At 38.8% G+C, this 24,160-nt stretch overlaps 1 protein-coding gene across 2 annotated transcripts in view; it reads right to left on the minus strand.

The window, feature by feature from the left end:
• SLC16A12 (solute carrier family 16 member 12) overlaps positions 1–24,160 on the minus strand; it is a 48,377-nt gene that overhangs the window by 7,003 nt on the left and 17,214 nt on the right. Inside the window, exons 3-5 of one of the 2 annotated variants that reach the window (XM_017510134.2) lie at positions 13,777–14,022; positions 4,208–4,311; positions 1,621–1,764 (exon numbers count right to left, since the gene is read on the minus strand). In XM_017510134.2, coding sequence (XP_017365623.1) covers positions 1,621–1,764; positions 4,208–4,311; positions 13,777–13,886 — 358 coding nt within the window. In that variant the 5' untranslated portion in view covers positions 13,887–14,022. The remainder of the gene's footprint in view (positions 1–1,620; positions 1,765–4,207; positions 4,312–13,776; positions 14,023–24,160) is intronic. The other variant, XM_017510135.2, reaches the window with a different exon arrangement.

Consider the following 24,160-nt stretch of genomic DNA (forward strand, 5'->3'; position numbering starts at 1 on the left):
CTTTTTAAACTTAACTTATCCAGACAATTGCCTAAACATTTCACTGCCTATGAAGACACAACACTGATAATCTGTGACCACTCTGGAATTTAGATTCAAATAGCATATATAACTATGAAAATTCCAGGGTAATTTTACGAAGTTGGGAAACATCATGCCAATTTTATATGTGAACATAGCAATGTATATTTTCATATGTGAAAATACCTCTTAAGGTCAGTAGACAAATGTTGACAGTCTAGAAAGCTTTTTAAAGACCTTCAACTTTTGGCCTGGGTGCAGTGGCTTATGCCTGTAATCCCAGCACTTTGGGTGGCTAGGGCAGGCAGATGACTTGAGCTCAGGAGTTTGAGAATAGCCTAGGCAATATGGCAAAACCCCACCTCTGCAAAAAAAAAAAAAAAAAAAAAAAAAAAAAAAAAAAAAAAAAAAACTACAAAAATTAGCCAGGTGTGGTGGCATGTGCCTGTAGTCTCAGCTACTTAGGAGACTGAGTGGGGAGGATGACTTGAGCCCAAGAGAAAGAGGTTGCAGCTGAGATTGTGCCAATGCACTCCAACCTGAGGACAGAGCTAGATATACCCTGTCTTAAAAAAAAAAAAAAAAACAGTCAACTTCTATTACTTTTTAAGTAAAGAAAATTTGAAGGGCTTTGAGCCTGGATTTTATGGCAGCTAGGATGTCAGAGAAGAAAAAGGAGAACCACCCTCAGAAGCTCCTGCTTCCATCTGCAGTTCAGGGTATCCAGCAACCCAGAGTTGCCTGGACCCAGAGGGGTTTCTGGATGTGGGACTTTCAATGTTAAAACCAGGACACTGCATGGTAAACTAGGATCCATTGGTCACCATAGCAGCAGTCAGGCTCTTTGGGGTTTTTAGGGATGGATGTACCTTCTTTAGCTAACACAGCCAAATATATAGCCTCACTATGAGGTTATGTCGTTTATTGACCTGATTCATGCCACACCAATGGCCCAAAGCCCAGGCAGGAGTTGGTGCTACTCTCCACACCTCTTTGAGTGACGGGCAAACTCCTACTACAGTCCCACCAGCCAACTCATCTTGTTCCTATGCAGTCCCTGTAAGTGTGATTTATTGAATGTACATGTTGCCTTTTTCCCACGGGATTCATTATAATTTGCTAAAGTGATACTTCCATAGCATTGAGAAAGAATGTATAATATAAGAATATTCACAATAAAGGGCTTTTTAAAATTAGAAACTCCCATTTATTGGACAGTGGTATTTCCTATAAAGTAGGAGCAATGCAGATTGACCATCAATAGTATTTTAATGTCTTGGCAATGGTTGGAAGAATGACCATTGCTGAAAATTCATGTTGCCCTGGGTAACATGTTGTTTCTTCTGAATACAGAATCTCAGCCATACACTAATTCCAAAGAGGAAGCTGTGTTGCTTTTACCATCTGGCTGAATTAAATTGGTGATGCATTTTCATTAGGGTAGTGTAATCTCATTTCCAGCTCTGTTTAACTGCTAGGTAGGTAGACATCAGCTAGGCCAACTAAATTATGCATCTAACAAAATGAATATTTTATGAATTAGTTCTCTGTTGGCTTGGCAACCCCTGGATGGAGTAGGGTGACACAAAGTGTCCTTACCTGTAAGAACTCCCAGAGTGAGGTAGAGATGCTTCAGACTTGTGGCAAATGAGCCCAGGATGAGTCCAGTAGATGCAAGCAAGCCACCTAGCATGATTCCCACTTGACAGGATAAATGGTTACTCACAACACTCCCAAGTGGAGCTTCAAAAACAATAAGAAATAGGTTCAACAGAAAAGCCTTGAGAGTACTGTGAAAAGGCTGTGGTGCTGCATTGACACAGCAGAGAACCTTTAAGGCATTGAGCCCACCCTTTTAATTCTGAAGCTTTGGAAACTAAGGCCCAGAGAAAGGAAGTGACTTGCCCATGGTCCCACAGATAATAAGTATCAGAGCTGAAATGGAACTCAAATCTCCTGAGCTGCATTTCAGTGCTCATTCCCCTTCATTCTATCATAATGGCAGGATTGTAGGGTGTTTTTTAAACAGATGATCAACTTTCTCTAAATTACATGTCACTTGTACTGGGTTGTTTACTATAGTATTGATCATATATCATTAGCAATAAAGGTGACAGTTAATTGGAGAAAGAAAGTGGACAACACCATGTGACCAGTAGTGTTATATGGCAAAAAACCAGGGCAAGAGATCATAGACAAAATTCACAATCTGGCACTGCTTTCAGCCTTCAGCATGCCCTGTGGATGAGCTATCAAAGCCCAGAAAATCTAAGAAAAATGCTTCATGCCATGGTGATATTTTGGTTGATCTCACTTGATTTGTGACTTACCAATGTATCAGAATTATGTTGACTTCAAGGCTCATAGAATATTAAGAAAAGCTAGAACAGGCCAAAAAGGAACAGAAGCTCGGGGGTGTATGGAATGCCTAAGGTCACCAACAAAAGCACCTAACACCAAGTATGAGGTTATTTCACCCCCTTACTCTTTGAGTCTCTCACACTAATGGCAGCAGTGATGGGTGAGGAAGCCATGTGAGTTTCTTTCTAAGGAAAAATTTATGCTGACATCAATAACTCTTAGTAGCAAGATCAGAAGAACTGATTCTCTGGGTGTCTGTAGAGTATGATCATTTTTGTATCAATCATACTGAAATTGGGAGCCAACTCAAATGTTAGCCTCTCTGCTCATCACAGAGCAGATCTGTTTCCAGTGGGTGTCCCAGATGTGATTCTGCAGACTCTCATCCATACTCGGAAGTTTAATGTTCTAATACTATGTCACAAAGTGAGTAGATGGGTATATGGTAACTGTGTACAACAGTCATCTTGGTCTTTCATAGAATTTAAATATGTTGCTTCTGACAACCCTCCTCAAAGCTTCACACAGTCATTATAACCATATTCGTCACCTAAGGTCATTTCCTCCTATTTGGGAAATTATGAATTTCCTCCAAAAGATAGCAGTGAGGGAAATGAATCACCTTTATCTTCTGAGAAGACAAACATGGCTTCTTTAGCATGCTGACACAAAGGCTGTGAATAATGAGACCCTGAAAATCAAGTGGTTTAAAAAAAAAAAGATTCTAAAACTCAAATATATGATTTTTTGATCTCTTAAGACATTCTTATTAGTTGAAAGAGTTGAGTTGATTTAGCCTTCTCATGAAACCTGCTTTTAGTCTTAGAACTGCTCTCAACTTCCTCCAAATCAAACAAATATTATACATTTCAGTACAATTCAACTGATTCCTGAGTATGTGTATATTTTTCCAAAAAGAAATATGAGTCAGTACCTAGAATGGAATAAAATGATTATTATGAGTTACTGAACACAGGTGTTATTTCCCTTTTGCCACTAAAACATGGCTTGAGGAGATGAAAATTTCCTAAAATACTCAGAACTCATTTAAATGGAAAGATTGAGTCTAGGCTACAAACAATTTTTGATTCAATCTTAGAAACTCTCTAAGACATCAATTTAATAATGTTAGTTTGAAACTTTTTTTTAAAAAAGTCAGCTTTGTTGTCCTCTACTACATAGATGGAATGTTAATTCCATACATTTCTAGAATACCCTACATGCCTTATATAACATCTTCAGGGTTTCCTTAATTAAATCACAGCCATAATGAATAGGTGAATATGTTTATCTCATGACTATACAATTCTGTCCTTCTCCAAAACTTCTCTAAGCATGAAGATTTATACATGAAAAAGATGAAATCCATCAGTCAAATTTCAAACCCTCAGAAAGGGAACAGAATGCAATCCAAGACTTGAGATGTGATACAACACTGTTGGCACTCATTGAAGGAGATTATATAGAAATAGCTCATGGTACTATCCAATAACTGTATAACTGGAGAATGAGAAGGCCATAGCATTTGGAAGAGAGAAGCCGAGCATACACTCTAAATTGCTTCTAAAATCAGAAATAACCAAATCGTATGTGTTCTTTTGAGTGTATTATGTAACTGGTCTACCTGACATCAGCTAAGACTATCAATTACAAGAGCAAGTCTGGTTGGCTTTGGATGAAAGTAGGATTGGTCTCTTCTTTATATCATGTAGTTCTGGCCAGTTTTTAATGTAGCCCTTCTACTTAGGAAAAACTAGTAATCAAAGTCAGTGGAACTTCACTGTCATATACAGTTCAAGCGTGGCCAGTAATAAGTGATACTCACCACAGAGCATGGTCACACAATCTACAATGGAATGGATCCATGCCGTTTGTGCATAATCCTGAGTGAAGTATGTCTGGAACTCCACAAAAAAAATTGAGATACATCTGAAAAATACAATGCAGGCATTTTACACAAAAAGTGAATGAGCATGCATTTGAGCCAGAACTTAAAATGTTTGGTTCAATTAGCTGTTCCTGTCTCCAAGGGTTTTAATTGCTAGACTACAATAAGGGGGAAGTCAGAAGTTGACTATTTGGATCATGCTGGAGAACAAGAAGAACAAGTGTTCAGCCACCATAGGGGCTACTAAAGCCAAGTAGGTGTGAAGACCATGGTTCTAAGGAAGGTTTTATGGAAACAAAGGCAGTTCAAGAACATGGATTCTTATTTATTTTTGTGTTTTGCTAACAACTGTAACTTCTAAGAGGTTGTTATACAAGTTAAGATTTGACAATAAGAATTATATACCACCAGCAATGTCACTTTTAGGATTTGTATAAAGGAAATAATCAGGTGATGATGATAGGTAGATGAGAGAGAGAGAGAGAGAGAGACAGAGGATATATTATTCTGGAGAACTAATTTAGTCACAAAATTATATATATGCATATGTATGTATATAAAAGAATATATTCTGAGGGATATAATAATAATACATATATAAGAGAATATATTCTGGAGTATAGCCAAATATCATAACCAATCTAACTGTTCATCAACAAAGGACTCGTTAAATAAATTATGGCCTACCAATAAAATAAAAGTTAGTCTTAAAAATGATGATATTGATCTATATTTATTGATTTTGAAATAAATTTGCAATATAGTGTTAAGGAAAAAATAAGTTACAAAATAGTTTATATAGTAAGAACTTATTTTTATAAAAACAGTTTATGTAAATAGAAAATTTCCTGAAAGCATATACACTAAAAATGTACATAATCATTACATGTAAATGGTGAGATTAGAAATGATTGTTTTAATCTTTATTCAGCATTTTGAATTACTTTACAATAAACATGATTTCTTATGTAACCAGAAATGTGTATATATGTGTGTGTATGTGTGCATGTGCAGAGAAAGAGAAATATTTATATTGAAAAATAGCTAATTACTTAGAGAAAGACATATGAACCAGAAGCAACAGTTTGTATCCCTGTACAACTAGGAAGAGGTTTATATGGATTAGCATGGTGTCCTCATTCAGGCAAGAAGCTTTTAGAGCCCAGTGGTAAAAGGGGAAGAAATCAGGCCTGTGGCTTGGGGATGAAACAAGAGGTCATTAATTTCTTTGGAGCTAAGTTCCAATTAATTGTGCTTTAACAATCCATAGTAACCTATTACTTTCACTCTCCCTTTCTTCTCCAGTTGCTGCTGGGTGTGAAAGTAGGTGGGGAAGAGCTTGGAGAAGAAGGGAGAGAACATAAACAAGACCGCTGTGTTAGGCAAGGACAGCTTCTTGGGTGTGCAGCCTGCACATTCACGCAGAGCCTGGCACTTAGAAGCACAAACCTTGATTTAATGCTTGGCTGTCACTGACTGAACTTAATAATTTTATATTTGAATTTGTGTTTCATAAGTGCAGTGCAATGGAACAACAGAGACTTCATGTGAGCAGAGGAGTTACACGCAATATGTGTTTCTACAGTTCTGTGATGCACCATTCACACATAGTGTTAAAGATGTCCCATAACATAGCGTTCTGCTAGACCTATGATTCAAGGGAGTTCAATTAAGACTCAAAGCCAGTGTCAGGTAAGTGTGTTACATCTACAACTTAATAAGCTTGAGGATAGGGAAAGAAGTGTCTACCCACCCCAAGAGGCTTTCTAGTGTGCTCTCCCAACTCCCACATTCTTTAGTCTCAATAGTTCAGTCCTCTAGGAAGGTGTCCATGACTACTCAAGTCTCTCTTTTCTTAACTCTTGTGTGTTTCAACTACATGCTGGACATTTATCACACTGTGTGGCAATTCCCTTTGCATTTGTTTATATTCACCAGACTGTTACCCTGTGACAGTAAAAACCATGTCTGTCTTATCTCACACTGAATCCCAAGTATCTAGCATACTACCTGTCATGTACTTGGTGTTCATAAGGGAAGCAAGCCAGGAAGGAAGGAAAGGAGGAAGGGAAGGAGGAAGGATTAAAGTTGTTAGAGGAAGTGACTATAAGACAAGGATGTGACAATGGTTGAGTAGCAACTTCAAGAACTATGAATGAGAAAGGAAAGAAGGAGGAAGACTGGATGGTAGTTATATAGGAATGTGTGGCTAGGTGAGGTAAAGTAGGGATATGAACAAAATGAGTGTTATAAGCTGAGCAAGTAAATCCACAGATGGTGAATCCACCAGCAGAAGCTGATGATGTAAGAGGAACACATGATGTCTAAGAGAAAAGGGCCCCAGTGAAGATGTTTTCAAATTATAAATCATAATCTCTTCTTTTCACTAGGTTGTTTTGGGGATTAGTATTTGTGTAATCATGTCTGTCCTTTGTCACTTTTTTAAAAGCTTGCTTTGTTTTCTGCCTGCTAGTTTTCTTATATGACTTAATTAGTCATATAAGTCAAACTTTAAATATACTGAAATCAAAATTAATATCTGACATTCTTGTCTAGACATGCAAGCAGGCTTAACAAAGGCAAACATTCTAATAACCACATACAGGCTTCTGAATGATTGTGACAATCATGAAATATGGGAAGAATACTTATCACTTCTTATCTGTTCTCAAAGGGGAAAAGCACCACATAACTTTTCAAGTAGTAGTTTTATGATCTTAAATAAATGAAATTTTATTGGGAGCATGTGAGCATCTCACTCCAGAAATTATGTTTGTTATTTTGGTTGTTCTTTGGAATCTTTGGGCAATTACAGGGGAGCAGGGTTCTGATCCCTGATCCTCACCCTAGGTAACTGAGAGTTTTTGATAAAGCTTCTTAATCCCTCAGGGCCTCAATTTCCTCATCTCTAAAGTAAGCATTTTGGTAAACAAGACTGCATCAGTCAGAATGGGCTGGATTATGCTGTAGTAGCAAATGACTCCTAATAACTTTCAGGGTTTGTAGGCTCTGTTCATAAGAATGTGGAAACAAAGTTATCACCAAGTGTCTGTCACCTGTTATGAAATGACATTCTCAAAGATAGCTTCTCCCCGGGGGTGGGAGGGCAACATGCTTGTCGTCTCAATCCTGCCACTCTGCTGTAAAATTTTGCTCTGGCTTCTATGCAGTGAGTGCTGACAACATCTGGCATTTCATAAAGATTTTTCTCTGGTTGAGAAAGTTATCCACTAAGTCAATACAAGAATTGATCCACTGGGCAGTGCAGCCTAGTGGCTAAAATTCTGCCACTTACTAACCATGAGACCTTAGACATGTTCTTCAACTGCTGTGTGTTATGAGGATTAAAGGATTTAATTCATAAAAAAATGCTTGAAGATGCCAACAAGCACAATGTAAGTGCTCAGCTAAAGTGAGCAATTATTTATGGGAATTCAACTATTGTTAAGAGAGTTTGAAAGAACTCCACAATCCCATAAGATTCTAGACATATATTGCAACTAAGTTGATTTAGACCCAGTAGACTTAGAGAAAAATAGGTCTCAAGCCTGGAGTGGGGACAAGGTTTTGGACATTTACATCAAACATTGCTTTTTAAGTATCAACTCCAACTCAAGTGGCCAATCTATGGACAGAATAGCCTGCAATTACACATGAAGTGCGATTTTTTTTATTTTTTTAAATTTTATTTGAAGTTCTGGGTTACATGTACAGGACGTACAGATTTGTTACATAGATAAATGTGAGCCGTGGGGGTTTGCTGCACCTATCAACGCATCACTTAAGTGTTAAGCCCAGCATGCATTAGCTATTTTTCCTGATGTTCTCCCTCCTCCCACTCCCTACCCCAGACAGGCCCCAGTGTGTGTTGTTCCCCTCCCTGTGTCCATTTGTTCTCATTGTTCAGCTCCTACTTATGATTGAGAACACAGAGTGTTTGGTTTTCTGTTCCTGTGTCAGCTTCCTGAGGATAATAGCTTCCAGATCCATCCATGTCCCTGCAAAGGACATGATCTCATTCCTCTTTACGGCTGCATAGTACTCCATGATGTATATGTACCACATTATCTTTATCCAGTCTATCACTGATAGGCATTTGGGTTGATTCCATGTCTTTGCTATTGTGAATACGGCTGCACTGAACATATGTGTGCATACATGTTTATGTTATAATAGAATTATTTATATTCCTTTGAGTATATACTCCATAATGGTATTGCTGAATCAAATGATATTTCTATGCAAAAATTGACAAATGGAATCTAATTAAAGAGCGTCTGCATAGCAAAAGAAACGATCAGAGTGAACAGACAACCTGCAGAATGGGAGAAAATATTTGCAACCTGTCCATCTGACAAAGGTCTAATATCCAGAGTGTACAAGGAACTTAAACAAATTTATAAGAAGAGAAAACAAACAACCCCATTAAAAAGTGGGCAAAGGACATGAACAGACACTGCTGGAAAGAAGACATTTAGGCGGCCAAAAACATAGGAAGAAAGCGCAACATCGCTGATCATTATGGAAATGCAAATCAAAACCACAATGAGATACAATCTCACACCAGACAGAATGGTGATTATTAAAAAGTCAAGAAACAACAGATGCTGGTGGGACTGCAGAGAGATAGCAACACTTTTACACATTTCACAGGAATATAAATTAACCATTGTGGAAGACAGTGTGGTGATTCCTCAAAGACCTAGAACTAGAAATACCATGAAGTGTGATTCTTTTTTGTTTGTTTTTTCAAAGTAGGGAAAACTATTTTTTTGGGCACCCACACACACACACATACACACACACACTTACAAATGGTTGACCTCCTTAATATTTAAAGTGTTTCTACAGAGCAAGTATAAGAAAACAAGCAAAGAAATCCAAAGAAATACAGGCAAAAATTTGATATGCCAATTCTTAAAAGAAAAAATATGACTAATGAATATATAAAATGGTACATATCCAAATGAAGTGTGATGCTTAAGGGGACCTCTGTAAGAGGAATTTGGAGACATTTATTTCCTTGGTACTATGACTTCTCATTGCTGATATGACAGCTCCTTATAAATTAAGAGGTTGCCCATGTTAAGACAATGACTGCCATAACCAAGGCAGTTGTTTTTAAAAACTTATGTCTTATAATACACAGCTGTTCTAAAGGATAAGCTGCAGAGTTTGCATGTGTGTGTGCGTGTGTGTGTGTGTGTGTGTGTGTGTGTGTGTGTATGCTTGTGTGTGTCGTGCATATCGAGAGGCAAGTAGAAGTGTGGTATATGTATGAGAATAGGTTAGGAAACTAGTTATGTATTGGAAAAAATAATAGTGGTTTCTGTGTTTGTGAGCGTGTGTGTGTGTGTGTGTGCGCGTGTGTGTTTCAAGAGTCAATTGATTATGACTGTATGTACAATGACAAATAAACAAGATGAGAAGGAAAAAAAAAAAGAATTTCAGTCCAGGTCTGTCCTACTAGACAAAAACAAATGTAGGCAAGTCAATCTTTCTGAGCATTAGCATACTAATCTCTTAAATAGAGGGTAAATAAATCACAAGGCTCACATGAGACAATGTGATTGGGGGACTTATCTTAGTCTCTCAACCAAAAGCACTATGGGCAGCTCTACAAAAGTGCAACTTTATCATGAATACTCAAGATTCCAGTATGATCCCTCCTTCTAAAGCATTGTGCCCGCTTCCAGAACTTTCTCATCATGGGAATGATGGAAGCTTATACATGAAGGACCAAGATGAAAGGGATTCCTTCTAGCTCCATGACTTTCTCAAACCCAGAACACAAGACTCATACTATAGGTGAGTTTTACAGACTTATATTATAGACTCATAATCTAGACCTCTTAATGTCCAGGGAGTTGTCATATCAGTGATGAGAAGTCATGATGTTAAAGGGATGATTGTCTCCCAATTCCTCTTACAGAGATCCTCTTAAGAATCATACTTCCTATATGACTATCCAGTTCTCCCAATATCATTTATTTATTTATTTATTTATTTATTTAACTATACTTTCAGTTCTGGGGCACATGTGCAGATCGTGCAGGATTATTACATAGGTATACATATGCCATAGTGGTTTGCTGCATCCATCCCTCTGTCACCTACATTAAGTATTTCTCCTAACGTTTTCCTTCCCCAATACCCCCACCCCCTGTATTCCCTCCCCTAGTCCCCCCACCCGCCAACAGGCCCCAGTGTGTGATGTTCCTCTCCCTGTGTCCATGTGTTGTCATTGTTCAACACCCACTTATGAGTGAAAACATGTGGCCCACCACCACTTATTAAATAGGGAATCCTTTCCCCATTGCTTGTTTTCATAGGTTTGTCAAAGATCAGATGGTTGAAGATGTGTGGTGTTATTTCTGAGGCCTCTGCTTTGTTCCATTGATCTATATATCTGTTCTGGTGCCAGTATCGTGCTGTTTGGTTACTGTAGCCTTGTAGTATAGTTTGAAGTCTGGTAGTGTGATGCCTCCAGTTTTGTTCTTTTTAATTGGGATTGTCTTGGCTATATGGGCTCTTGTTGGGTTTCACATGAAATACTTAAAGTAGTTTTTTTTCTAATTCTGTGAACAAAGTCAATGGTAGCTTGATGGAGATAGCATTGATTCTATGAATTACTTCAGGCAGTATGGCCATTTTCACAATATTGATTCTTTCTATCCATGAGCTTGGAATGTTTTCCATTTGTTGGTGAAAGTGTAAATTAGTTCAACCATTGTGGAAGATAGTGTGGCAATTCCTCAAGGATCTAGAACCAGAAATACCATTTGACCTAGAAATCCCATTACTGGATATATACCCAAAAGATTATAAATCATTCTACTATAAAGACACACGTACACATATGTGTATTGCAGTACTGATCACAATAGCAAAGACTTGGAACCAACCCAAAAGCCCATCAATGATAAATTGGATAGAGAAAATGTGGCAGATGTACACCATGAAATACTATGTAGCCATGAAAAAGAATGAGTTCATGTCCTTTACAGGGACATGGACGAAGCCAGAAACCATCATTCTCAGCAAACTAACACAAAAACAGAAAAACAAACACCACATGTTCTCACTTATATGTGGGAGTCGAACAATGAGAACACATGGACACGAGGAGGGGAACATCACATACCAGGGCCTGTTGGGGGGGTGGGAAGTTAGGGAAGGGACAGCATTAGGAGAAATACCTAATGTAGATGACAGGTTCATGGGTGCAGCAAATCGCCATAGCACATGTATACCTATATAACAAACCTATATGTTCTGCACTTGTATCCTGGAACTTAAAAGTATAATTTTTTTAAAAAAGAAAAGCATCACACTTCAGCTGGGCATGGTAGCTCATGCCTGTAATCCCAGCACTTTGGGTGGCCGAGGTGGGTGGATCACCTGAGGTCAAGAGTTCGAGACCAGCCTGACCAACATGGTGAAACCCCATCTCTACTAAAAATACAAAAATTAGCCAGGCATGGTGGCAGATACCTGTAATCCTAGCTACCCAGGAGGCTGAGGTGGGAGAATCACTTGAGCCCAGGAGGTGGAGGTTGCAGCGAGCCAAGATTGGGCCATTACACTCTAACCTGGGTGACAGACCAAGACTCCATCTCAAAAAAAAAGAATTGCATTTCATAGTTTTTTTGGCTCTAGGTCTGTGAGGAATTACCACACTGTCTTCCATAATGATTGAACCAATTTATATTCCCACCAACAGTGTAAAATCACTCAGCATCAATTACATTATTTTAAATAAATCTGTAATTTATTATGACACATAATCAACCAACCCTTACTGTAGCGAATATAAACATCTTGTTCTATCCTGCATTGTATCTTTGTTATGGAAGGAATATTGATGCCTGTATTGATGATGCCATCAGATAATTAGGCCAAATTACTTTCTTGTAAGGGTCTGCTGTCAGAGGAGAGAAATAAAGATTTCTATTTGAATGAGAGCACTTGTAGAGGAAAGACTAACACATGTAGGTTTCCAATGCATATTTACTCCAAATATAAATGAGATGGATGAGTCTCAATGTACATGGATCTTAAGCATATTCAACACTGTGACCTTGGAGAAAAGAAAGAGGGAGAAGAGAGCAGGCAAGAACAAGAGAATCCCTGTATCTATGCTTTCGCTCTCCTTCAACCTACAAGTCAGTCTTCACCACAACAGCCACAATGCAAAATAAAGCAAAATAATTTAAATTCTAGGTTTTAAGCTTCCAAAGGCTCAGTGAGCCCTAGGGAGCCAAGGCGTTTTCCAGGATTATTTTGGCCTTGGTTGAATATATACCCTAACTCTGTGTAAGATTAACTGTGCGATATGTTCACATATTCACTGTAAACTTTATGATCATACTCTTGTCACCTGGCACTCCTTTTCCTCATCCCTAGACTTAAAGCCACATCGCACCATTATGATGATAATCTCTTGCTATCAGTTTGCCCATGGTGTTTTTCTTGATTTATGAAATATAGATCACACATCCTATTAGCTTTGTAAAACTTTAATGAATAAAATCAATCTTAATTTACACTTATCATCAAAATGACAGATTTTAAAATTCTGGAGAAACAGACTTGCAGAAATGATATTACTCTCCCCTGGAGCTATGCCAGCTTTAGCTAACTTACCTTTCCAGGTGTGCAGTTGCCAATAAAATCTTCAGAAAAGTGATTTCATTATGAAAATACTGTAGGACATTTCCCATGTTATTTCATATGTGATGAGTTTTAAATATTTCATATTAATGAAGAGTGAAAAAGAAATACATGTTACATTATTTCCACGTCTCTGGAGCTGCTTATGAAAATGAATGGCTGGAATGGTCACAGCATTGGTCTAAAAATGTCCTAAGACTCCAGGTTTAAGTACCAGATATTATAGAAAAGACCACTATCTGGGACTCCTAAGTGCCAGAGAATCACATACTTTGCAAAGAAAAAGATACTTGATACTTGAGCAGGCAACGGAAACACACACACACACACACACACACCCCTTCACAATGATGGATTCAGAAACAGAATGAAGGAGATTTAAAAGAAAAGACAGGGCTGGCTGTGGTGGCTCATGCCTGTGATCCCAGCACTTTGGGAGGCCGAGGTGGGTGGATCATGAGATCAGGAGATTGAGACCATCCAGGCCAACATGGTGAAACCCCATCTCTACTAAAATACAAAAATTAGCTGGGCATGGTGGCACATGCCTGTAAGCCCAGCTACTTGGGAGGCTGAGGCAGGAGAATTGCTTGAACCAGGGAGGAAGAGGTTGCAGTGAGCTGAGACCGCACCACTGCATGCCAGCCTGGTGACAGAGCTAGATGAAAGAAAGAGAGTGAGTGAGATTGAGAGAAAGAGGAAGGAAGGAAGGAAGGAGGGAAGGGAGGGAGGGAGGGAGGGAGGAAGGAAGGAAAGAAAGAATAAGGGAGGGAGGGAGGGAGGGAGGGAGGGGCCAGGTCATCTTCGTAAGTCAGGAAGAAAATTCTACCTACCTTGTGACCGCCCGGGTGCAGATGGTAACAAGAAAACAGCCAGCCACAATCATCCAGCCCCAGCCTCCATCTGGAGGGGAGGTAGACCGAGCTCTGTGTACTTTTGCCATGGCTTTTCTTTTTTCTTCTTTTCCAGGTTGCTCCAACAACTAAGTTATAATGTTCAAAGAGTTTGCTGTCCAGTGACTTCCTGTTGGCATTCAAGGTTGGCATAGAGTGCTACGTGGCACATGGCTTACTCGCCATCTAAAACCAAAAATCAGGACATATTTATACCTCTTTGCTATGTTCAAAGGTTGATTTTTTTTTCACTTGGTAAAAATTGATCATTACTTTCCTATTAAATATGATTATTTGTAACTATGAATACTAGACTGAGGCAGGCCATTTGTTGTTCTTGGTATGTGCTTTATTTTTAAAAAATATAATAGAACTTCTCAAATTTTAGTCAAATGCATGTCTACTCTATTTGATACCATTTTTCCCTAGCCTCTCTTGAACATAGTTGCGGCAACAAAGGGCAGTCTCCATGAAAGGGATGTGAACAGAAGTCATGTGTGCCACATCTGGTTCATCAACTCAAAGGCAAAGGTACTTTTCGAGGACTTCCAGCACCCTCTTCTGACAGACTGGAAGATGGATGTGGATATGAAACCACTTAAACCACACAGACCAGGACATCTTTCTAGGGGCTGGAAGCACTACAAGACAGAAGCAGCCGGGGTCCTCAGATGACTCTGGGGAGACCTGCCCTCCTACTCTGGACTCTGCACATCTCTTCACTGTTACACAAAAGATAAACAAGCATCCATTTTATTTGTGCCTCTGTATTTTGGAGTCTCTCCGTTACAACAGCTTATTCCATAGCCTAATTATTATACTGAATGAGTCTGACAGCAACTTCTTAACATTTTTAAAAATGCTATGTTTAAGTGTGTAATTGAAGTAAGAAGAGAATGACAAACAAACGAGACAAAGTAGGGAGCCAAAAGCTAGTATATAATATTTTAATACAATCTAAATAAAATTTTAAAAATCAGTGAAGAAGAAAAGTATTATTCACCACATTCTGTCCAACTCTCCATTTAGCTCTTGACCTTCCAGATAAATTGATAAATTTAGAAAAATAAAGAAGTAGTTAAAAATCTAGGTGAAAATATAGGCAAATATTGATCTGTTCTCTAGATAAGAGAACTCCCTGAGACCAAGATTTTAAAAATTGTTAATTTGTCTAAATTAAAATTTGACATTTCTGTATTAAAACATGTGATTAATAGACAAAACCAAAAGGTATGCCACAGGCTTGGAAAAAAACATTAGCAATACATACTTCAAGGAAGTAACATCTGCATTCATTCATTCATTCATTCAACTGTAAATATTTACTGAATCCCTAACATGTGTCAGGCACCATTTTGGGGCACTAAGCATTCAGTAGTGGTCACAATACACAAAGCTCCTTGTGGTGGGCAGGCTCTAAGTTACCCCTGTGGTCCCGGCTCTGGGTGTTCGCATTTTTACGTAATCCCTTCCCTTGACTGTGGGAGAACCTGTGACTTGCTTCTATCCAACAGAATATGGCACCTGTGATGGAACCTGGCTCTCGTAATCACGTCATATTACATAAGACTCAGGCCTGCTGGCCACTCTCACCCTCTCACTGTCCTTGAAGAAGCAAACTGCCATGTTGCATGCCTAGGAGAAAGCCATTTGGCAGAGAACGGTGGATAGCCTGTAGATGCTGAGGGCAGCCTCCAACAGACAGCAAGAACACCAGAAGATCTCAGGGCCTTTTGTTTTTCACTTCTTTGCCAACATCCCAAGTGAGTCTGGAAGCAGATTTTCCCCTAAATTGAGCCTCCAGTTAAGGACAGTCTCACTGACAACCTGACTGCAGCTTTGTGATATCCTTAGCCAAGGACCCAGCTAAGCTATTTCTGGATTCGGGCCCCGCAGAAACTGTGAGATAAGGTGCTTCTTTAAGGTATTCCACAGCTTGTCAAACAGGCTGCTAAATTAGAGTCAGGGATTAATTTTTTGAGAGGAAAAAGAAGAGTTCCAACACCTACTTTTTCTACAGAATCGAACAAATTACCCAGTTGCTTTTATAATTTTGTTGTGATCACTGGAGGAAATCTTAACATTAATTAAATGAAATGTCATTTCAACTATGACAATGTATGGGTTATTTGACAAACAAAAACTATGTACTACCTGATAAGTTATGGGCAAAACAAATTGCCTAATTAAGAAAAAAAATAAAACATTTACTTTAAGACCACAACTTTCTCAAGAAAATGGCTTACAACAGAAATTTGTAAATGTGCATCTTTGAGGCCACTGGAACAAACTGGTGGCTTGTGATTTCAGAGAGTACATAGAGAGCAGGGGTGGTGAGGTCAAGGTGAAAAGAATGATTCCCACACATAACACTTAGGTTTGCTCTCTTTGAAGCCTTAGGCCTCCATCTTCATCCTGTTAACCATTCAGTGACTTTGGGGAGACTGACAAAGGTGATCAAGTGGACAACTGAAACTATAAATCTATAATTATAAATTTAAAATTTATAATTTTATACTGAAATTATAAATCTATAATATCAAAAGTATTGGGAGACCAATACTGGAATAAATACTAAACCTACTGACAAAGAGAAAAATAAAAGTTACTATTGGAAATGATAATATTGCTAAACACTGGCCTGGTGATTAGTAATAGCCAAAATACTGCTGTTGGGGCTAAGTGAAAATAACAATGATATAGAGCTGCTGTTTACAAAGCACCTGCCACAGGCCAAGTTCCTAGCAAGCATCACTATAGACAGTAACTCATTTAATCCTTAAAAGAACAAAAAAGAATAGGTATTTTTTTATCCTTATCTTATAGGTAAAGAAACTCAAGTTAAAGAGGTTAAGTAATTTGCCTTATTATTTTTTACATAGTGAAGCAGCAAAAATGGGCTATGAACCCTGGTCTGATTGCAAGGCCAGTTTTCCTAACCAATGTCCTGCACTGCTTCTACTACATTTCCTTATTCCTTGGTATAAATTCATAAACATTTTTGTCTAATTATACACATAATTCTTACTGATGACACACCAGGAGGATGATGTGAATTATAGGCTGACGTAGCTATAAATACAATTCTTTAAATGGTACCATTGGTATTTCCCTGAACCATGCTTGGTCACTGACTTGACTTGGAATTTCAGAGCAAAATTAACCCTCTAAAGGTGTCTCTAACACTCTGGAGCTTCAGAATAAATTTCTCCAAAATATAACTTTGAGTCATAAATAAGTAGCTTTAACAGTCATCTACTTCCTTCCCCACAATGAAACACTCAAGGAAAAACTCTTATTTTGAAAAACTCTTATTTTGAATACATACCTGTATTTTTGCTTTCACACACAGCCTGCTGGAGCAGACAGAGCTGGTAGGCCATCTCTTCCTCTATTCCATCATAACCCTGGCTTTGTTCGAATTCAACTCTATCTGCTGTTTCCAGTGGCCATCTGGGCCCAGTCCCTTGGTTCAGGAAATGGGTTTGGATTGGTCTCCCATTCCCATGTCAGTCAGTGATGAGGCACAGAATGGGAAGTAATTCTAGCCAATGAGCTATGAAGAGAAGTCCTCTGGGAAACGTTTCCTTGTTCTTAAGAAAAGACATGAAGAAGAAACAAGCCTCTCTTCTTATAGATTCTGGATGTGATACCGGGATCTATAGCAACCAACTCTTAACTGTGAAGGACACTAGCTTGAGGACAGTCAATAAGCCAAGACCCAGATGAAAATAACCTGGGACCTTCAATGATGTCATTGAGCTACTGAATTAACCAATTATGCAGCCACCCTCTCTAGCCTGTTAGGCAACACAATAGATTCTACTTTTTTTTATTTTTAGATTCTACTTACTGTTGGGATTAGTTGAGATTTCTGCCACTTCTAACAAAAGAATCCAAACCTACACATTAGCTCCAACTGCATGTCATCCCACACCATGTTCAGTGATGTAACTTTGGTGACTTGAAACTGACCATGGTGGGAGTATTTATGCCACAGGAATCATAAATGGGTAAGCTACACATCAAAACTTTTTAGATCCCCTGAGGGAACCAGTTGTTAAACATTTACTAGCACACCACTGCAACTTCAGAGTAATTTAAGGTGTATACAGCAAACGCTGCTATGAAATATTAAGGCAAGCCAAAGACTAAGAAAGAGTTTAAGTTGCTAGCTAGCAACTTAACCATAAGGTAATTTGTCTGTCTTCTAAGGCAGAGTTTGGCAAACTACTATCCTCAAGCAAAATCTGGCAGCTGCCTCTTTTGGTAAATAAAATTTTATTGGAACACAACCATACACATTTGCATTTGCACACCTATTTACATTTGCCTTTGGCTGCTTTCAGGCTGCAGTGGCAATCAGAGTACTTGCAACAGAGAAAATGTGACTCACAAAGCCTAAAATATTTAGTATCTGGCCTTCTACAGAGAAATTTCGCAGACTTGTTCTAGAGAGACATGTTACACTAATCTGCAGAATAAAATGCCAATATTTGGGAGGATGGGGTGATATGGATATTTATGACTATGGTAGCTGAGTGGCTTTGTGGAACAGTGACATGAAGCAGCAATCCAAGGAAGATCTGGGTTCTGACTCTCCATCTTATGAGTTACATGAATTCAATCAAATTGCTTTGTGTCTCTGAGGCTCAGTTTACTTATCCATAAAATGGAGGTAATAATGTTACTTTCCCAAAATGTTGTATATATCAAAATGAGAAAAAAACATGAGGAATATGTGACACAAAAATGTAGATATTATTTGCCATGTGATTTAAATTCTTTTTATTTGTTCATGGCTCATTAATTCAATAGCTATTGAGTGTCCGATGTGCACCAGAAACTATTCTAGGAGCTGGGCTATGAGTACTGTAGAAAAGAGACAATACCCTGCTTTCATGAAGCTCGCATCCTAGTGGGACAGGCAGTTCATAAACTGTTGAATAATGGCTTCTGAGCCTCAGCTTCCTTGTTTGTACAGAAAATTACCTTCTGTCTACTTCACAGAATCATAGTTACAGTCCAATGAGAACACCCACAAACCGGCAGCAATGAGCAAATCAAGCTTCAGGACACTTTTATTATGCCTACAGTGTTTTTTAAATGTTTACATTAGTTGGCACTTGTAAATATCAGATATTATCCAAATTTCCAAATTCTTTTGAAAAATTACAAGCTCTAAAAAGATGCTGGGCTGCATTCCCTTGTGGCAACCATCAGATGGGGCCAAGCAGCAGTGACCCCTTTCAGACAAGGCCTGCACTTCCACTTTCCCCCAACCCTGACACCCTGTCCTGCACACATTTGTGTGCAGTTGCTGTGTGCTTCACTGCCAGGCCCCTGGAGGTAGTAAGATTTTCAACTTCTGCCCATACTGTGCTAACATAAATCAAAGCTTTTTAAACAGCCATGTGAGTCATGTTTATGGTACATTTTATGCCTAGCATCCTCCCCTTCTCTCAATTCCAATAGAATCAGCATTCAAGTGTCTACCTACACCCGTGACAAAAACACACAGTGGAATAACTGACCAGTTGGACACAATTAGCTGCCAAGTGTTATGATGTGATACAATCAGTTGTACCAGTAAAAAAGGCACAACTTAGAAACTTCTGCCTTCGTATAGTTCTAGCTTCTTCTTAGGCTTTTCCATTTAAATAACCCCCAACATTAAGTAGTTTTCCAGTGTAAAACTATAAATCCACCTACCTATAAACACCCAGTATAAGGACCATCCTTAGTTAGTTCTGCCCTATGCTGTGAAAGAATACTGAAACAGCCAGAGCTGTACAATAGCCCCTTTAAAAAGCAACATAATGTGATGGATCATGAATTAGAAAGGTATCCACATTCTTTCTACGGCAATTCTATTTCTGGGAGGCCATCCTAAGAAAATAATGTAAGAGAAGCCACTATGGGCAAAAATAATAGCTGCATTAACCATAATGTAAAACAGAAACAATCTAAATATTTAACAACTAGGAAGTGTCTGAGAATTGTGACACGTTCAACAGATGAAACAGTATACAATTCATTACAATTATAAACACAAAGATAATATTGTAATATGGAAAATGTTTATAATGCAATGTTAAGCAAAAAGACCCTTATATGCTTTGTGAGGGAAGCTATGTAAAGCTTATGTAAAAGTTGTACGCTCGTAATTGTCACAAAGAGTAGGAAGAATATGTAAAAAGAAATATAACTGAGCTGGTATGATTAAGTTATTATTCATTTCCAAAAGTGTGTTAAATATTTTACATATAATTTTCTTAAGTAGAGATTTCAGCTTTTTTCCTGCAGTGAACATAAAAATCTCTTTTGTACGGTTTCTCAAGGACTAAAAATAACTATCGTTTATTGATGTGGTACATTGAAAATGAGGTGATTATTCAGTAGAGAAACAATGTAGGCAACAAGCCCCTGGCAAAATAAAACATTCTGTTTCTTTACAAAAATATTAAGGATCATTAATTTTCATTTTGCTGCTGCAAAACTCATATGCTTCCCTTTTTATTTGTTCTAGGTGAACATCCTCTCTTTGGCATATCCACATGTAATAGGTTAAGAACTGTTTTGGGAAGATAACTCAAAAATGCAATTGTATAAATCCAAGTAAAACATTTAGATAATCATTCCAAGATGGTGATAGCATGATCAACCAAGTTCTGTTGTAAGTCACAGAGTTAACCTGGGTAAAACCACGGGAATAGGAACATCCTCATGGGGCTGTGTCCCATGAAGGTAGGGAGAAACAGCCTCTCTGCAAACATTTGTATGCAATACTATTAGTAACAATTTCTCATGAATAAACACACTTGATCCTCACAGCCCTCAGAGATAAATGCTATCTTTCCCTCTTCCTCAATGGTGAAACAGGTGTAGGCAGACTTTTGACAGTTCCTGCCAGGCCCCTGGAGGCAGTAAGATTTTCAACTTCTACCCATAATGTGCTAACATAAATCAAAGCTTTTTAAACAGCCATGTGAGTCACGTTTATGGCACGTTTCATGCTTAGCACCCTCTCTTTCAGAGAGAAGTGAAAGGACTCCCATGACAACACTGCATGTGAGTGTAAATGGAGACAAGTAGCTTTGGCTGACTTTGGGTGGTGCACTTGTCCATCTGCCCTGATATTTCAAAATTGTTATTGGCGTTTCTGTCAACAAGATGTCCAAGCAATGCTAACGCTTAAGCACCATTCATGTGAGTGACCATGAGAAAAGGAAGGAGGGAGAAGCCGACAAGGTTATCACAAGGGTATACAGCTGTTCATAAAACAACACGTGTGAGTGTCTTTCAAAACAGGTCATTTAATAGATTTATACGTACTGAGAAGAGATGTGCAGGTTAGACAGGGTGAACCTTGTTTCCTAGAGACTTTGCAGCAGGCTGCAGTTCTCCCACAACATTAGCCTGAGCATTCTTGTAAATAATTAACCCACCTGATATTAGACAAACATAACGGGCAGGCCTTTTATTAAGTTAATAGTATTGCTGCCGAGTGTGCTGGCTCACATCTGTAATCCCAGCACTTCTGGAGGCCAAGGTGGGAAGATCACTTGAGGTCAGGACTTCGAGACCAGCCTGGTCAACATGGTGAAAACCTGTCTCTACAAAAAATACAAAAATTAGCCGAGTGTGGTCACACACGCCATAATCCCAACTACTTAGGAAGCTCAGGTATGAGACTCACTTGAACCCAGAAGAAGGAGGTTCCAGTGAACTGAGATCATGCCACTGTACCTCAGACTAAAACTATAAGCTTGGGAAGCATTTACCATCTTGCAACTCTTCATTTTGCTAATCAGCCTCTGATTCATATTATTTTGACATCAATCACTGATGAATTCTACTCATCAAATGGAATAGTATTCTACATCCCATTCTGACTTCAGAAAAAATTTCTGGGATGAAAGAAGCACTACATGATGATGTTCTTCTAAGATTACTCCTTACAGTGTAAGTTGAGATATAGTCTCAATTTCACCTTATCCTCTTTGCTTTAAAAAATAATCATTTGTAAAAAAAAATCCTGCTAACATTCAGTAACCTTGCAGTAAAGCACTCCATTTGTGGGGCAACTCTTTTGTGTTGCCCACAGTAGTTTTCTGGAGAGATTCCTTTTATCAGTAGAAAATCTAGAAATTTCTTATAGTCAGTAAGCAACTAGAACAAAGGAAAGTGTATTCCTGGAGCCACTTGTTTTGGAAGGCCCCAACACTGGCTTTCTCTTGTTCTTTCCTTCCTTGACTCCTATTTCCAGCACCTTTACCTTTAGTAGTACTCTTACTTTGTAAATTGGTCTGTAGCCACAAAAGAGATAGGGTATGATGAAAAAATACCAACAGTGGGCATTTGGGCTGAGTCCCAGTGACGCTGTCTGAATCACTTCCTCTCTGCTGCTATTTCCTCATTAATAAAATCAGGATGTTGAATTACTGATGTCTGTCTTCTAAACCAGATGACTATTAACTACACCTTCGGTTATATGTAAGTTACCTGGTAGAGGTAAGCACTCTCAGTAAACTCTAAAAACTTTACTCTTTGTTATTACTTAATAACTCTTTAAAGGTGGTCACAATTCCTCTTCGTTATTGCTTAGGAATTATGAAATTTGCCAGTCTCCTTTTTTATAGGCATTTCTAAAATATTCCTATACTACAGGTAATATTTTTAAAAATATCTTCTAATGAAGCCAGGTTCTTTTAAATGTTCCTTCTTGTCATTAAGGCTAAGTCAAGAAGCCTATTGCTGTAGGGAATGAGAAATAAACCCTATCCAGAATAAATGCGTCCACAGCAAGGAATCATGAGATTATGTTATAGAGGACATTCCCACCACACAGAAAGGGAAAGTAGAAGCCCACCCTGAGAGGAAAGGGAAACCAATTATAAAGGAATGGTGATGAGCTGCCCAGGTTTCTCAGGGACGATGTTTCATATTCCCTAAGTCATGACCAAGGACAGGTATGTGTTATGGTGAAGTGATAGTTTCCCATCAGCCTAGGTAGTTGAGGGGGAAGCTCCAACAAGGAGGCCTGTACTATGTGTCTCGTGGTGTAACTGCGGGAAGACACAACTTCACTGGTCCCCTGTGTCTAAGCAGAGAGAAACAGAGCTCCCACTGACTGTCCTTCACCTCCCAGGTGGCACAGAAGTGATGGGGGGATTCTCCCATGTTCTCAATGGAGACATGGAAGATAGCTGAGATGAGAGCCAGGGCCATGGCAAAGGGAAGAGGGGTTTCATGGCAAATGTGCTCAGCCAAATGGAAATTATAGGTGATCCTTAAGAAGTACAACAAGGCCAGGAGCAGGGGCTCATGCCTGTGACCCCAGCACTTTGGGAGGCTGAGGCGAGCAGATTACAAGGTCAGGAGTTCAAGACAAGCTTGGCCAAGATGGTGAAAGTCCATCTCTACTAAAAAATACAAAAATTAGCTGGGCATGGTGGTACACACCTCTACTCGGGAGGCTGAGGCAGGAGAATCGCTTGAACCCAGTAAGCAGAGGTTGCAGTGAGCCAACATTGTGCCACTGCACCCCAGCCTGGGCAACAGAGTGAGACTCTGTCTCAAAAAAAAAAAAAGGAAACTACAACAAGAAAGATGGGGAATTCCTCCAGAACCTGGCCATACAGAGAACACAAACCATAAGCTCCCAACAAAGTACAGGATGAGGACAGAAGCCAGCACCTGGAGAGCAACAAGATGAGTTTCACTTTATATGGATATTCAGGAGACCAGCAGGATGCCCAGTAACCAATACTAGGAAAAACTCTGTATGGGCCAATGAGAACTTAGAAAACAACCAGAGGGACACACGAGTTCTCCCCTAGACCAGAAACACTCATGAAGAAGGAAGAATAAACACAAGAGAAGGGAGAAACAATCCTAATAATCAGAGTACTTCAGATTTGGCTGAATAATATCCAAAGAAGGCTGATCTTAGATAAAAAATACTAAACTTGCAAAGACTGTTAAACATTTTCAAATTGAGGTATAACTTACATATGATAAAACATGCCCATTTTAAGTCTACATTTCGAGTTTTGACAAATGTTGTCACTCATGTAATCACAACCACCACAATCAAGACATAGAACATTTTCATCACTCCCAAACATTCCCTCATGCTCCCTTGCATGTACCACCACACCGGGCTAATTTTTGTATTTTTTTGTAGAAATGAGGTTTCACTATGTTTCTCAGACTGGTCTCAAACTCTTGGACTCAAGCAATCCTCCTGCCTCAGCCTCCCAAAGTGATAGGATTATAGGCATGAGTCACTACACCTGGCCCCAGCAGTCTTTTTTTTTTT

This window comes from Cebus imitator, unplaced genomic scaffold (assembly GCF_001604975.1).
Source record: "Cebus imitator isolate Cc_AM_T3 unplaced genomic scaffold, Cebus_imitator-1.0 Scaffold431, whole genome shotgun sequence".
Classification (NCBI taxonomy): Eukaryota; Metazoa; Chordata; class Mammalia; order Primates; family Cebidae; genus Cebus; species Cebus imitator.